The sequence below is a fragment of the Glycine max genome, chromosome 8, assembly GCF_000004515.6.
Source record: "Glycine max cultivar Williams 82 chromosome 8, Glycine_max_v4.0, whole genome shotgun sequence".
NCBI lineage: Eukaryota > Viridiplantae > Streptophyta > Magnoliopsida > Fabales > Fabaceae > Glycine > Glycine max.
In genome coordinates, this window is record NC_038244.2 from 41,899,771 (window position 1) to 41,914,052 (window position 14,282).

At 29.3% G+C, this 14,282-nt stretch overlaps 1 protein-coding gene and 1 pseudogene across 1 annotated transcript; both read left to right on the top strand.

Moving 5' to 3' along the window:
- Positions 1 to 5,072: 5,072 nt before the first annotated feature.
- LOC100809406 (glutathione S-transferase F9-like) lies at positions 5,073 to 6,531 on the top strand. The gene is made up of 3 exons (NM_001317629.1): positions 5,073 to 5,216; positions 5,903 to 5,951; positions 6,074 to 6,531. Exons 1-3 carry the CDS (start codon positions 5,073 to 5,075, stop codon positions 6,529 to 6,531), a joined length of 651 nt encoding a protein of 216 aa, NP_001304558.1.
- Positions 6,532 to 9,486: 2,955 nt separating this feature from the next.
- On the top strand, positions 9,487 to 12,204 carry LOC100809939 (feruloyl CoA ortho-hydroxylase F6H1-3-like; annotated as a pseudogene).
- Positions 12,205 to 14,282: the final 2,078 nt, after the last annotated feature.

Here is a 14,282-nt window from a genome sequence, read left to right on the forward strand (position 1 = left end):
GTCTGTCTATCTATGCATAAGCATGTAATCTTTGGTCCCTTGAAGGTACCTCATCACTTTCTTTGCATTTCTCACGTGGCAATACCTGGATTACTCTAATATCTTCCTAACTTTTCAACTGCAAATGTAATGTCAAGCCTTGTGCATACTTGAGCACACATGAGGCTTCCAACAACTGAAACATAAAGAATGTTTTTTATTTATTTCCTTTCAAAGTCATTTTTTGGGCATCGGTTCAAATTAAATCTATCTCCTTTCACAATGAGAGCGACACTTGGTGAATAATCTTTCATTTGAAATCTTGATCATTGGCTGCCACAAAAATATTATCTACATATAAAACAAGAAAACATATTTTACTCTCACTGACCTTGTGGTATATACATTGATCCATGGGATTTTCATTAAAGCCAAATAAAGAAATTATTTCATGAAACTTAAGGTACCATTGAAGGAAGGCTTGTTTTAAACCACATATAGATTTCTTAAGCTTGCAATCACCACTCTTAGAGGATAGGCCTTCATGTTGTTTCATATAAACCTCTTCCTCTAAATCACCATTACGAAAGACTATTTTCACATTCATTTGTTGCAACTCAAGGTCAAAATGAACAACTAATGCCAAGATAATACAAAGAGAATCTTTCATTATGTGTGGTCGATTCATTCTTTTTAAGTAAATTCCTTAACAATGAGTCTTGCATTGTATCTCTCAATGTTGCCTAATAAATCCTTTTTGGTCTTAAAGACCCATTTACAGCCAATGACCTTTGCCCTATTAGGCAACTCTACAAGGTTCAAAACTCCATTACTTTGCATGGAATTCATCTCATCCTTTATGACATCATACCATAAATTTGACTCTTTGCAACTCATGGCTTGATCAAAAGTTTCAGGATCATTTTTAGCTCCAATATTATAGTTAGATTCTTACAAATATACAATATAATCACTAAGAATAACTGATTTTCTTTCTCTAGTAGATCTCCTTAATGTTGCATCAACATTTTCTTGTGGATCATGTTGTTCAACTAGTTGTTTATCATTTTCAAGAATTTGATGATCAACTTCATCTAGTGGATTATCAACAACAAATTATGGAATGTCAGCCATTGGTTGCTCATCATCCCTTTGAATTTGAGGGGTATGAACTACAACCAATCATTCATTTGACGTGGAAGGTTGAAACTCTATATGATCAATTTCAAAACCTAAGTCCCCCAACTGATCACTCCCATTGACCATGTAATTTTAAAGAAACTTGGCATTTCTTGATTCCACAATCCTAGTAATATGATATAGACAATAAAACCTATAACCTTTAGACCTTTCAACAAACCTAATGAAATACTCACTAATAGTCCTCGAGTCAAGTTTATTCTCTTATAGGTTATATATATTCATTATCCTCACTTCAGACGGATAGTCCCAAACACGCCAATGTTTCAAACTTGGTTTCCAATCTTTTAACAACTCAAAATGTGTCTTTGGGATAATCTTTGTTTTTTTGTTTTCAATATTTGTATAAGAAATAGAGAAAAAAAATTATTTTCTCTATTTTCTATACAAGTCTTTGAAAAAAAAATAGATTGAAAACAAATTAAAATAATTAAAATGGAAACTGAAAACATTTTCTCATAACAAATGATCCCTAAACTCACTTACATAACATCTTGTGTAATTACAAATGTTCTTAGATGAAGTGGGAAAGTTAAAAAACTTGGACATACTATCAGTGACTTTGGGTGAGCATAGTTTGGGCCATGGACCTTCACTACCATTGTAATGGGCTTTTCTTCCTACAGATTGTCAATTCTATGTCCATGTGTACTGTTAAAAATATGTTTTATGAAGTAATTTAAAATTAATGGACCATGCAGGTCTCAAGTCTATGACTTTCTCATTATTAACACAATATTTTAACCAACTAAGCTAATAGGTCAATTATATTAAAAAATAATTAACATCATTATATATATCACTAAAATTTCTAATATATATTTAATACACATATAAGTTTACATAATAATTTTTTAAGCAATCAATTTTGATCTAATAATGTATTTTTTTACATATATGAATTTTAAATAAAAATCATAGGTTCAATAAAAATCATAATAACGCGAAAGTCACATATTTTTAACAATTCGTATGGGTCATCTGTATGGCCCAATATATAAAGGGCATGCGAATTGTCAATCTATAAGGCTCTTATGGATTGACAATCCGTAAGGCCCATACGGATTGGTAATCCATAAAGACCATACGAATTAGCAATTCATATAGACTATACGTAAGGGCAATGTTGGAATCATAAAAAATATGTTAGGTGTAGAAGAAAAAATGGTTGGTGCAAGAAGAAAAGTCTAGATTGTAATTTGTAGAAGAAAGCAAGATTATGAATATTAGATTAAGGCATTAATTTGTGACGGATATAGAAAATTTTACTTGGGTCAGCACTTACTCAGCAATACTCACATTTATAAATGTTCTAAATATATTTTCAATCCCTCAAATTTAAGTTCTTTCTTTTTAAGTCTTACAAATTTAAAGTACTTTTTTTAATCCTTAAAATTCAAAAAAAATATTCTTTTTAATCCTTTTGCATGACACAAGTCAAATATAAAATAAAAGATTCACAGTTTGTAATAACTTTTGATAGTCAAAATTTGGTTTTCTATTTTATATTTTAAAGTATGTTTCTGGATGTTAAAAACTATTATAATTAAGTCAATAAAAAATTTTAAAACTTATTAACCACTTTAAAAATTGCTTTAATATTTTTTTATTGACTTGATTGTGACCATTTAAAACTGCCAAAAAATCATTCTTTAAAATTTAAAAAAATACTTAAATTCTAATGGTAAAAAATTCCTAAAGTTATGAATATTTTGTTTTTTGTTTGACTCACACTTAAAAAAAAAAAAACATTTTGCAAATCTAGGAACTAAGAAAAAGAATTTTAAATTTTAGAAGACTAAAAAGATGACTCACATTTGAGAGAATAACAACATATTTAAGTTTTTGTAAATTAGTGGAAATATTATTTATATTATAAATTATTTTTCTTAACAATATTTTAGGTTATGGGATAAATTCATAACTATATATACACATATCTTATATTGAGAAAAATAAAAAAGTTAGTGGTGACAGTCTCCCCAATCCTCTTAAAGTAATCTGTCCTAAATCGTGTTTCCCAACCTAAACAGAAAACAATAAAGTTTCAATAAATCAAAATCAATTCAATTAATGGAAAATATTTAATGTTATTTAATATTACATATTTAATAATTTACATATTTAATGTAACATTTGTATAAACTTAAAAATTTTCTATTATTTATTATATTAAATAAATATAATATATATATATATATATATAGACGAATTTAATGCTATTACTTTTTTTGAATGCAGAATTTGATGTTATTATTAAATATAATTTATATATTTATTAAAGTTCAAAATATAATGTATATTAATTTGATTTATGACTTTTCATATATATATATATATATATATATATATATATATATATATATATATATATATATAAAGAGAGAGAAGAGATTAAATTATTGGTGAAACTTTGATAACTATTATATCATTTTTATAACTTAATATAGGATGTGATTTTTATTGATCTAACCGTTAAATTATATCTACGTATTACCAAGATCGTCTATGTTAAATTTTGTCAAAATTAAACAATAACAAAATAATTATTAAATGATTCATATTTTAATATATTTTGAAAAGTTTATGGTACATCGATTTTAATTTATATGAATAAGGTAACAATTGATTTTGGATTAATATAAATTTTTTTATATCTGATCTATGTAAATGAAATTTTTAATTCAAGAATAAGTTTTAAGAAAATATTATTCGGTTAAAAATTATAAAATAGTATAATAGTCATCAAAATTACACAATATAAATTGATCCCTTCTTTTATATAATGTTACACACTCCCTCCCATCCATAACAATCTTGGTGTAAGAATAAAAAACTTGTATCAATATATTTATCAGTTTTTTAATGTAATATTAATTGTTATTTTTACTTATATTTCTTATAATATTAAATGTCATATTCTAAAAAACAAAATAAAAATGAACCGGTTTGGTTATTGAATCGGGACCCGATGACATAATTGAACCGGTTTGGTTATTGAATCGGTCATGCATCTGGTCCTGAATGACTCGATTAGACCCAACCGGACCTGGTCGATTTGAGATAAACTCAACGACCCAAACCGATTTTTAAAACTTGTTTTGCATAAAGAAAAACAAAAAAAACACTTAAAAAAAACTCGGGAATTGTGTAATTATATTATTAAATTATTATTTGTAGACTTTATCAACTTTAATACTTTAATTATTATTTTGAATTTTTAAGTATGAATGAATTTTTCTTAATCAAATAATATTAATTATATACTTATATATAATAGATAAGTATATAATTTGAATTTTTTAACATATATCAAGTAAAATCAAACTAATTACTGATCTATCGGTTGAATCACTAACCTACTATCTCAACCGAGTTAATTAAGAGATTAAAGTTAATCTCAACCGAGTTAATTAAGAGGTTTCATAACTTTAATTCGGTTGGCAATACTTGTTGAATCTCGGAAGGAATGATGAGCTGACTAAAATCCGAACCACGTGATTAAGAACGGTTTTTGTTAACAAAAAAAAAAAACTGTATATATCGCATATTCAAACTTATTTAATTAATTTGAATAACTTTGCCTTTAATACCTCCAAATATTTTTCATTTATTAGTAAATTAATCAGTTTATTTTTTCCCACAAATTTATGATTATACTTTGTTTGATAATAATTATGTAGATCTTTATTCTTTAGTTTTTTTTAATGTTTTTATATATTTATTAATATTTTTATCACTCTAAATATATTTCATTAATTGAGTTGATTTTGATTCATTGAACCTCTTCTGAAACTTTATTATTTTTTTGTTTATGTTGGCATTATAAGAAGCAACAAGGTTAACCTTGACCCTCAACCAAATCTCCCTAATTTTGTTTTCTGCAAATTACAATGGTGGTGAAGGTCTATGGCCCTGACTATGCTAACCCAAAGCGGGTGATAGTGTGTCTCATTGAGAAAGAAATTGAGTTTGAAACAATACATGTTGATAGCTTTAAGGAAGAGCATAAGCAGCCTGAATACCTCAAATTGCAGGTTCAATTACTTTTTCTATGCGTTTTTCATCCCCTAATATTATAGGTTTTCCACTTTTTCATCCAGCAACAATAGTATATCTGACATCTTACTTGGACACCTTGGTAATTGAGCATTTCTGATTACACAAGATGTTATGTGCGTGAGTTAATTTAGGACCCATTCACTTTGAGAAAATGTTTTTAGTTTTCATTTTTAATTATTATGTTTTCAAATATTTATACCAAAAAAATAGTAAAACATTTTTTTTTTATTTTTATGTTTCTTGTATAAATCTTGAAAAAGGAAAATGAATTAAAAATAAGGTCACAATTTTGTAATTAAAAGTAAAAAAAAAATGAGACGAGAAAATGATTTTTCAAAATTATTCTCTTATTATTATCATCAAACATATGAATCAATTTGCATTGAGATTATTTCAACATAATAGATATTTAATGGAAAAACAAATTAGAAAAAAACGATGTTATTTTCAATATGTTCATGTGTTGTTTTTACATAATTCTTTCACGAGAAACATTGTTTTCATGAATAAAATGTTAATAAATAAATAGATGTTGGGAGAGTCTAAGATAATCCTATATAGCTTAAATATATGATTGTCAAATATTAAGAATCTAAGATAAAGCAACAAAATGGGTTTTAATATTTTCAAATATAATACGCTTGTTGCTTATAATTTGCAGCCCTTTGGATTGATGCCAGTTATTCAAGATGGTGATTATACTCTTTATGGTTAGCCCCTTTACTTGTTTCCTCATTTTGTTTATATACCTTTTAATTTAACATAAATAACCTTGATCCTTTTTATTTTGGTCTTCTTAAAAAAACTCTCTCTCTCTCTCTTGATTGTGTAGAATCAAGGGCAATACTTAGGTACTATTCTGAAAAGTACAAAAACCAAGGGACTGATTTGTTGGGGAAGACTATAGAAGAGAGGGGCCTTGTGGAGCAATGGCTTGAAGTTGAGGCCCATAACTATTACCCACCAATCTACAACTTGGTTATGCATGTTTTGGTTCACCCATATAAGGGGGAGCCATTTGACCCAAAAGTTATTCAAGAGAGTGAAGAAAAGCTTGGGAAGGTGCTTGACATTTATGAGGAGAGGCTATCCAAGACAAAGTACTTGGCAGGGGATTTCTTCAGCCTTGCTGACCTTAGTCATCTCCCATTTACTCATTATTTGATGAATCACATGAAAAAGGGGTATATGGTTAGAGAAAGGAAGCATGTGAGTGCTTGGTGGGATGACATTAGCAATAGGCCATCTTGGAAGAAGGTTCTCCAGCTATACAAAGACCCTAATTTTTAGGTGCTTAGCTAGAGGAACTAGCTTTTGTGTTTTCTATGACCTTGAGAATAAAATGTTCCCTTGTCTTCATAATAGTAGTTGCCTAGTTGGAAGGAGTTTGGTATGAAGCTATGTATGATACTAAAGTTATCTAAGAGGCTTTCAAGGTCAAAATAAAATATTGCTATGTTAATATACTGTGTAGATATTTTTTTTATTTAAAATCATCAGCTGCAATCCTGCAACCAATATCAATTGTGACCGTACCAATTATATAGTAAAAGATGGCACACCCGATTATGTGCTGCCATCTTTTACTCTTCTGGGCAGCACATAATGCATCCCTCCTTGTCTTCTCGTACTAAGGAAAGGTCCTGTCAATGCTCTAATGCCACACTGGATATGGATCAAACTGTCTCACAACGTTTTGAACCTAGCCCACATACCACTTTAGTGGGCAAACAATCCAACCCTTGGAACACACTAGGATCCCAATCGGTGAAGAACCAACATCGAGGTGTGTAGATACAAAAAGTTGTGGCATAGAAATTAGACCACCAAGGTCAGAAATTTGTGTTTAGATACAACAAATTGAAACTTCACCAAAAGAATGTCCATTTCCTTCTGATACATCAGTTCTTCATAAACTTCATAAAATGACTTGCCTTCATTTTCATTGTTGCTACTTCTCCTCAGTCCTCACAAACGCAGTTGCCATGTCCATGATAAAATAATCATGTAACATATAAGGAAATACTCAAAGACAATCAATCCCTTTTGGTGATAAAATTATTGAAAAATAAAATATTTTAAAAGTTTTTGCTTAGGCATCATAATTTTGTTACAAAAACATAATTCTTAGTATCAAATTACTAGAAACAAGTAACAAGTTTACGTAGAAGTCTTAGTAATAAATGATAATAGCAAAGATAACAACTTCGATGTTTTCAATAAGAGTTACATGCCTCACTCCTAAATAAGGGATTCAGGCTCCTATTTTAACCACTGATACTCTCACAACACCCACGAAGATTAATTTTCCTTCTTTTTGTTGCATACCTACATATCATACCTTCAATTCATCTTTCCCACCATGTTTCTTTTAACTATTTTTTCCTCCAAAGGAAACACAATTTCATGCTACTGGAATCTTGAAATCCTTGATTTTAGACCCTGCTCCTCTGTTGCAGAAGAGAAGGAAAATTTGTCCCAAATATCTTTTATCTAATTTTACAATGCTTTCATAGACTAGGTAATTCCATGAACCATACTAAAAAGATTCACCGTGTAAAAAGAAGTTTAGTAAGAACTTGGAAAAAAGAGAAATGGCAAAGTGAATATCATACTTACAAATAAAAGTCTAAGCACACTTCTGCCAAGGGAATACCCTCCATAAATGCCTTTAATTAAGTGAGAGATCATGCAGTTAGTTTTGAACCACATGTGAGAATGCTTGTTGAAGTGTAGAAATTAATGAACTTCATGTAGAAACTCAAAGAAAATCCAAAAATTGTGAACAGAAAGGTGAGAAAGAGCATAGTGAATGGCGGCCACCTTTGCATAGAAGAGTAAAAGCCACTTGATTCCATCCTTTTGACATTTATCCTTTCTTTACTTTGCAAACATATGTGATCATAATACAGAAATCTTAACGAAGAAATGCTAGAATATTACTAAAAGTCATAGGTATATAATGGGTACTAAGCTCCAAGTCCATTGGAGGAAGAAATCCCTAACCATTACCCTCGGATTTTTGCGTCCACCTTTGTTAGTAATGATAGAGAAAAATATATTATCAATATACTGCAACATCAAACTAGCTTCACAACGTGAGCACATATAGTGTAGTTTATCGTTGATCTCAATAAGATCCAGAGAAAGATCAGACTTTTCAACACCAACTTTTGTTTCTGGGAAGATCTTTTCTTCATAGTTTAATTGAGATTGACATTAATTTCAATCTTTTTGCTTTAGATTTTTTTCCCCTTAAGGCAAAAAAGCATGTTAGAGCATCACAATAGTGTTGTGATCCCGACTAGGTTGACATCCCAAGCATATTGTATCATCTGCAGCACACCCTAATATATTATATTATTAATAAAATAAAGAAAGCAAAAGCATGGAGGACATGAATCAAACTCATGTACAATCATCTTAAACCTAAACGATGGAAGGTCATATCTATTACAGAAATTCCTAACCATTTTCCCTAACAATCATCTAGGTTGGGATTGAATTAAAACGAAGTTTGACTAGTTTCCAATAGTCTCTCATTGCTTAGGAATTAAGGTCACAGGTCGTTTAAAATTAAACATCATCTCCTCTCAACCCACCAAGACATCTTTTATAAGGACAAAAGTTCACTGAGCACTTAAACAGACAATACCTTAGAAACCGGAGAGTCTAGCAATGTATGGGGACTTGAAGAGGTAGGAACAGTTTTCATTAGTGGGCAATGGATGAATTGGGTGCAATGGATGTATAAGGGCTAGGAGGATTTTAAGATGGTGGTGAGTTAGTGATAACAAAAGAAAGGTGAGATTTCAAAGAGAAGAGTAGTAAATATGAGATTTTGAATATGAAGCACAATAATTAATTGTAAAACTCACAATTGTACCAACTGCAATCATAATTTGAAACACCGCTAAGAGTGAATCCATACTCCAGCTAGTTTGTTCCCTTGGATTTTGTATATGAAAAAAAAAGTTAAATTAATTTGGAGGTTACTAAACTATTTGACAATTTTAAAAATAAATCATTTGAGAACCTTTTAAAAACTGTTATAGTTTAGGTAATTTAGTTTAAAATTGTCATGTCTCTACATGCTTGTGTTCTCACTTTTACACCACATCTGCAGTTTGAGAGTACTTATTAAAATTTATCAAATAGTTCAAGGACTTGTAGATTAATTTAGCTTAAAAAAAATTCTATAAATTTGACAACAAAATAAATCTATGGTAGTGGAAGTTACACCCATGCACTGATACACGGAAGAACTAAAAGGAGTGCTTCCACTCTTACATGCTGCTTGCTCTTATTCTCAACTCTCATCAAGTGTTCTAAAATCCCAACCATTATCTCTTTCTCTAGTCTTACTTTCCCATGTCTTCCACTCCCTCCAATCTCATTGATTTCTTGGTGAACCAAGCCAATGGAGTAAAGGGTCTTGCTGATCTGAACCTCCCAAATGTTCCTCACCAATACATTCAATCCCTCCAAGCCAGATTGGACCACTCCAAAATTATTCCTCAGGAATCAATACCCATCATTGATTTCACAAAATGGGATATCCAAGATTTCATCTTTGATGCTACTACCAAGTGGGGTTTCTTCCAAATTGTGAACCACGGGATACCCTCTAAGGTTCTTGATGGTCTCAAGGATGCTGTGCACAAGTTCTTTGTATTGCCAGCTGAGGAAAAGAAGTGTCTTAAAGTGAACTCATCCCCTGAAGTTGTCAGGTTGGCCACTAGCTTTAGCCCCCATGCTGAGTCGATCTTGGAGTGGAAAGATTATCTGCAACTTGTGTATGCCTCGGAAGAAAAAAATCATGCACATTGGCCTGCAATATGCAAGTAAGTGGTAGTTCTTATCATCTGTGATTTGGTAGAGAAATATTTACTAAACACTCTCTTAACACTTTTTTTGAAGTCGTTAGGTATTATTAACTGAAATTTATTGAAAATTATAAAAAAATTGTGGGTCTCTTTGTTGTACGAATTTTATTGTGATTTTCTAATTTTTAATAAATTTTAACAAATAGTAAAAAGTATGTTAAAGAATGTGTTGTTAATACTCATGATTTGGATGGTGCATCACTTGAATTTATAAATTTTATGAGATGTACTATGAGGATTTGGTATTTAATGGAGTTCAGAGATGTAATACGATCTCATTTAGTGTGATAAAGCTGTTGTTGTTGTACTCAAAACTGTAATTGTTAGGATTTATAACAGACCGAATTTGAATGAGTACTTGGGAATGGGAAGTTATTTCTAGGAATACAGGATAGAGGATAGCAGGGAGAAATTATCTTATAATTTTAGTTTTTGTGCAAAGTTTTAGGCAACAGAAAAGAATGTGTAATACAAGAAAATTGAATTTGTTTCTTGAATCATGAGGGGTAGTCTTAAGCAGTTAAGCCTATTGTGAGATTGTAAGTTTATCTGCTTATTGTGGGAAAAAAAACATTAGTACACTAAACTACATCGTTTAGTTAATTGAAAGTATGTGTCTTACATAAATCCATCGTGAACTCAGAGTTCATGAGCCTAAGAGACAAGAGTGATGGAGTGCAATTTAAATTGTTTAATTTTTTCTTATGGTCCTTTGTCATATGAACATTCCAAATGTAGCTTCGTCTATTACATATGCCCGAAAGTGTCTACACTGTACAGTGATATAAGTGTTTATATTTTCTTATGAATATGTGATAATTGATATTTAATATAGTCTTCATTGACTATCCTTGATCTAGGGATCAAGCACTGCAATACATGAAGCATGCTGAAGTTATAATTAGAAAATTGTTAAAGGTGCTTCTTAAGAAACTGAATGTAAAGGAGTTAGATAAACCAAGAGAAAAAACTTTAATGGGGGCAATGATATTGGGTTTCAATTACTACCCAGCTTGCCCTGACCCTGAAGTTGTAGCAGGGGTAGGCCCTCATTCCGATGTATCATCAATCACTGTCCTTCTACAGGATGATATTGGAGGGCTTTATGTAAGAGGCATTGATGATGATAGTTGGATCTTTGTTCCTCCTGTTCAGGGAGCATTGGTATCAATATTGGGGATGTGCTACAGATAATGAGCAATGAAAGATACAAAAGCATAGAGCATAGAGTGGTTGCAAAAAGAAACCAGGATCTCCATTCCAATCTTTGTCAACCCAGCTCCTGATGCTGTTATTGGTCCTTTGTCAAAAGTGTTGGAGGATGGCGATGAACCAAAATATAAACAAGTTTTGTACTCTGACTATTTCAAGTATTTCTTCAGCAAGGCTCATGATGGAAAGAAAACTATTGAATTTGCCATGGTATGATTGGTGACTGTATCTATGAATATGTGGTTTTTTAACCAAGCCAAATGATATCGTGTGATCCATGTAGCCGACCTCATTTAATACAATAAGGCTTTTGTTATTGTATGATTTGTTCTCATGGTTGGAAGTATTTAACGTGTTTGAAATCCAGCTGCTTTTTGTACGGATCAACATAGCCGGAAAACGTATATCATGCTGATCTTTTTTTACCTGAATTCTTGCATGATGATACATTGAAGCAGAAAATGCAATAACTTTACTTTAATGATCAGATGTGCCTCTATTACAATTTTGATTGAACATTTTGGATGAATAAAAAGCTGCAGAAGCGTTGAACCAAAGGGGTTTTCGTTGCTCTTCCTGGCCGCAAAAGAAGGTGAACCGTGAGAGAGAAAAAAATGGAGAAAACGCTTATGCTACCAACGATGATGGTAGATGCGACCAAGAGAGGTATCTCCGGCGTGCGTTTTGGGAGCACAAGCGGAGGCACTAGCAGTTTCACGGCGTTCCGATCAATCCACGCGAAGAGAAGAGGGAGAAAGGATGGCTAAATATATACCAAAGAAATCAACAATAGTGTAGCCTCACTTGCTATGATGTTCTTGGCCTCAGTCCCCTGCTGCTTGGATAGACAATTTTAAATGAGAAGAGTAAGTAGGTGTTTAGTTTTTTGTTTTTATTTTTTACTGAAAATAGAAAATGGTAATGTAATAAAAATGAAAACAAGAATTTCATTTTAGATAAAATGATAATATGATAGCATGGAATGTAATTTTAAGTAAATAATACATATGGTTTGTATCCAAAATAAAAATAATTTTTAAAAAATGAAAATAGAAAATGAAAATGTAAACCAAACACACCCTAATCTATCAAAAAATTTGAATTTCTGTAATCTAGAATTAATTGTTTGAATGTTTTTTTGTCAAGAATTTAAAATTTTGGAATTTTAAACGACTAGAAATCTAGAATTTTAATTTCTTTCTAAAAGGTGAAAAATTGAAATTCTCTTCTTACACTTTTTCTCAAGAAACACCGTCTGAACTCATGGAACATCGATCGAATATGAGCACAGAAAAACACATATAACTAGCATACCAATCATATCTTCTATTTTTTTCATTCATTTTTTTTCACCCTCATAATTTTAATTTTTTTATTTAAATATAAAATTTTGTAAATAAAAAAATTTCAATTGAAGTATTTGAAATTCTTAAAATTTAAAATTTCTCAAAATTCAAAATTCTGGGATCTAAACACACACTTAGAAAAATGTCTTTTCGCGTCTTTTTTTCTAGTTGTGTTTACAACACGTTTCAGTTTTGATTTGCACCCAAAATGTAACTGCTAGAGCATCGTTAGAATTGAGACTTCTCTTAATATTTTGGAAGTCAAATATGTTATTTTTATATTTTCTGGTATGTAAATTTCCCGTTGAAAGGTTTTCAATACCAAATTTTGTTGAATTAAATAATGTCCTTTGCATTATACCAAATTCTGTTGAAAAGTTTCGTCAAACACATCACATCTAGGGCTTTTTTACCAATTAGAGGTAAAACAAAATTTAATTTTCCAATTGGGATATATTTTAAAAAATTATCTAAAACTAAGTAAGTGTTACGATGCTTAACTCTGACGTCATAATACCTGCTAGAAGTCATGACACCTATTACGACTTGTTATTTTTTTAATTTTTTAACTAATTTTTTTTTACGATTTTAAAGTCTTATTATTATTTTTATGTTTTTTAAAATGGAAGTCATATTTTGTTTTACGAATTTAAAGTTATAAAACTATTTTATTCTTTTTCTAAAAAAAAATTAAATTTTTTAAAAAGTGATTTTTTACTATTTGTAGACATGTTTTTCTTTTGTTAACCTTTTTTTTTCTTTTCATAAATGTGTTTTTTCTTTTAAATTTAATATTGTTCAGAGTTTTATTTTTATTTTATTTTAAATAAAAAAGTTAAAAAAATATATTTAAATATATAATAAATAATTTTTAAAATTTCTCACATAATTAAGTAGGCCTGAAAAACTCTCAAGATTTTTATATCTTTCATCTGGGAAACCAAGGATTTTTTTGGGAGACATGAGGTTACTTTTTTTCTAAAAGAAATTAAATTTTTTAAAAACTGCTTTTTTACTATTTGTAGACATGTTTTTATTTTGTTAACTTTTTTTTTCATAAATGTGTTTTTTATTTTAAATTAAATATTGTTCACAGTTTTATTTTTATTTTAAATAAAAAAAGTTTTAAAAAATATATTTAAATATATAATAAATAATATTAAGTTGATTTTATTAGTATATTTTTTGTGATTTTATTAAAATATGTTATTATTTTATTTTAATATTTTATTATTTAAAACATGTTATATATATTTTGTTTTACATTAAACTATATTCAAAATATATATAACTAGTTTTAAATAATAAAACATTAAAATAAAATAATAACATGTTTTAATAAAATCACAAAAAATATACTAATAAAATTAATTTAATACTATTTATTACATATTTAAATATATTTTTTATTTTTTTATTTAAAATAAAAATAAAATTGTAAACAATATTAAATTTAAAAGAAAAAACACATTTATGAAAAGAAAAAAAAGTTAACAAAACAAAAACATGTTTACAAATAGTATAAAAGTAGTTTTTTTATTAAAAAAAATAGGTTTACCATTTTGAAGTCGTTAACCTTTTAAAAAAATATTAAAAA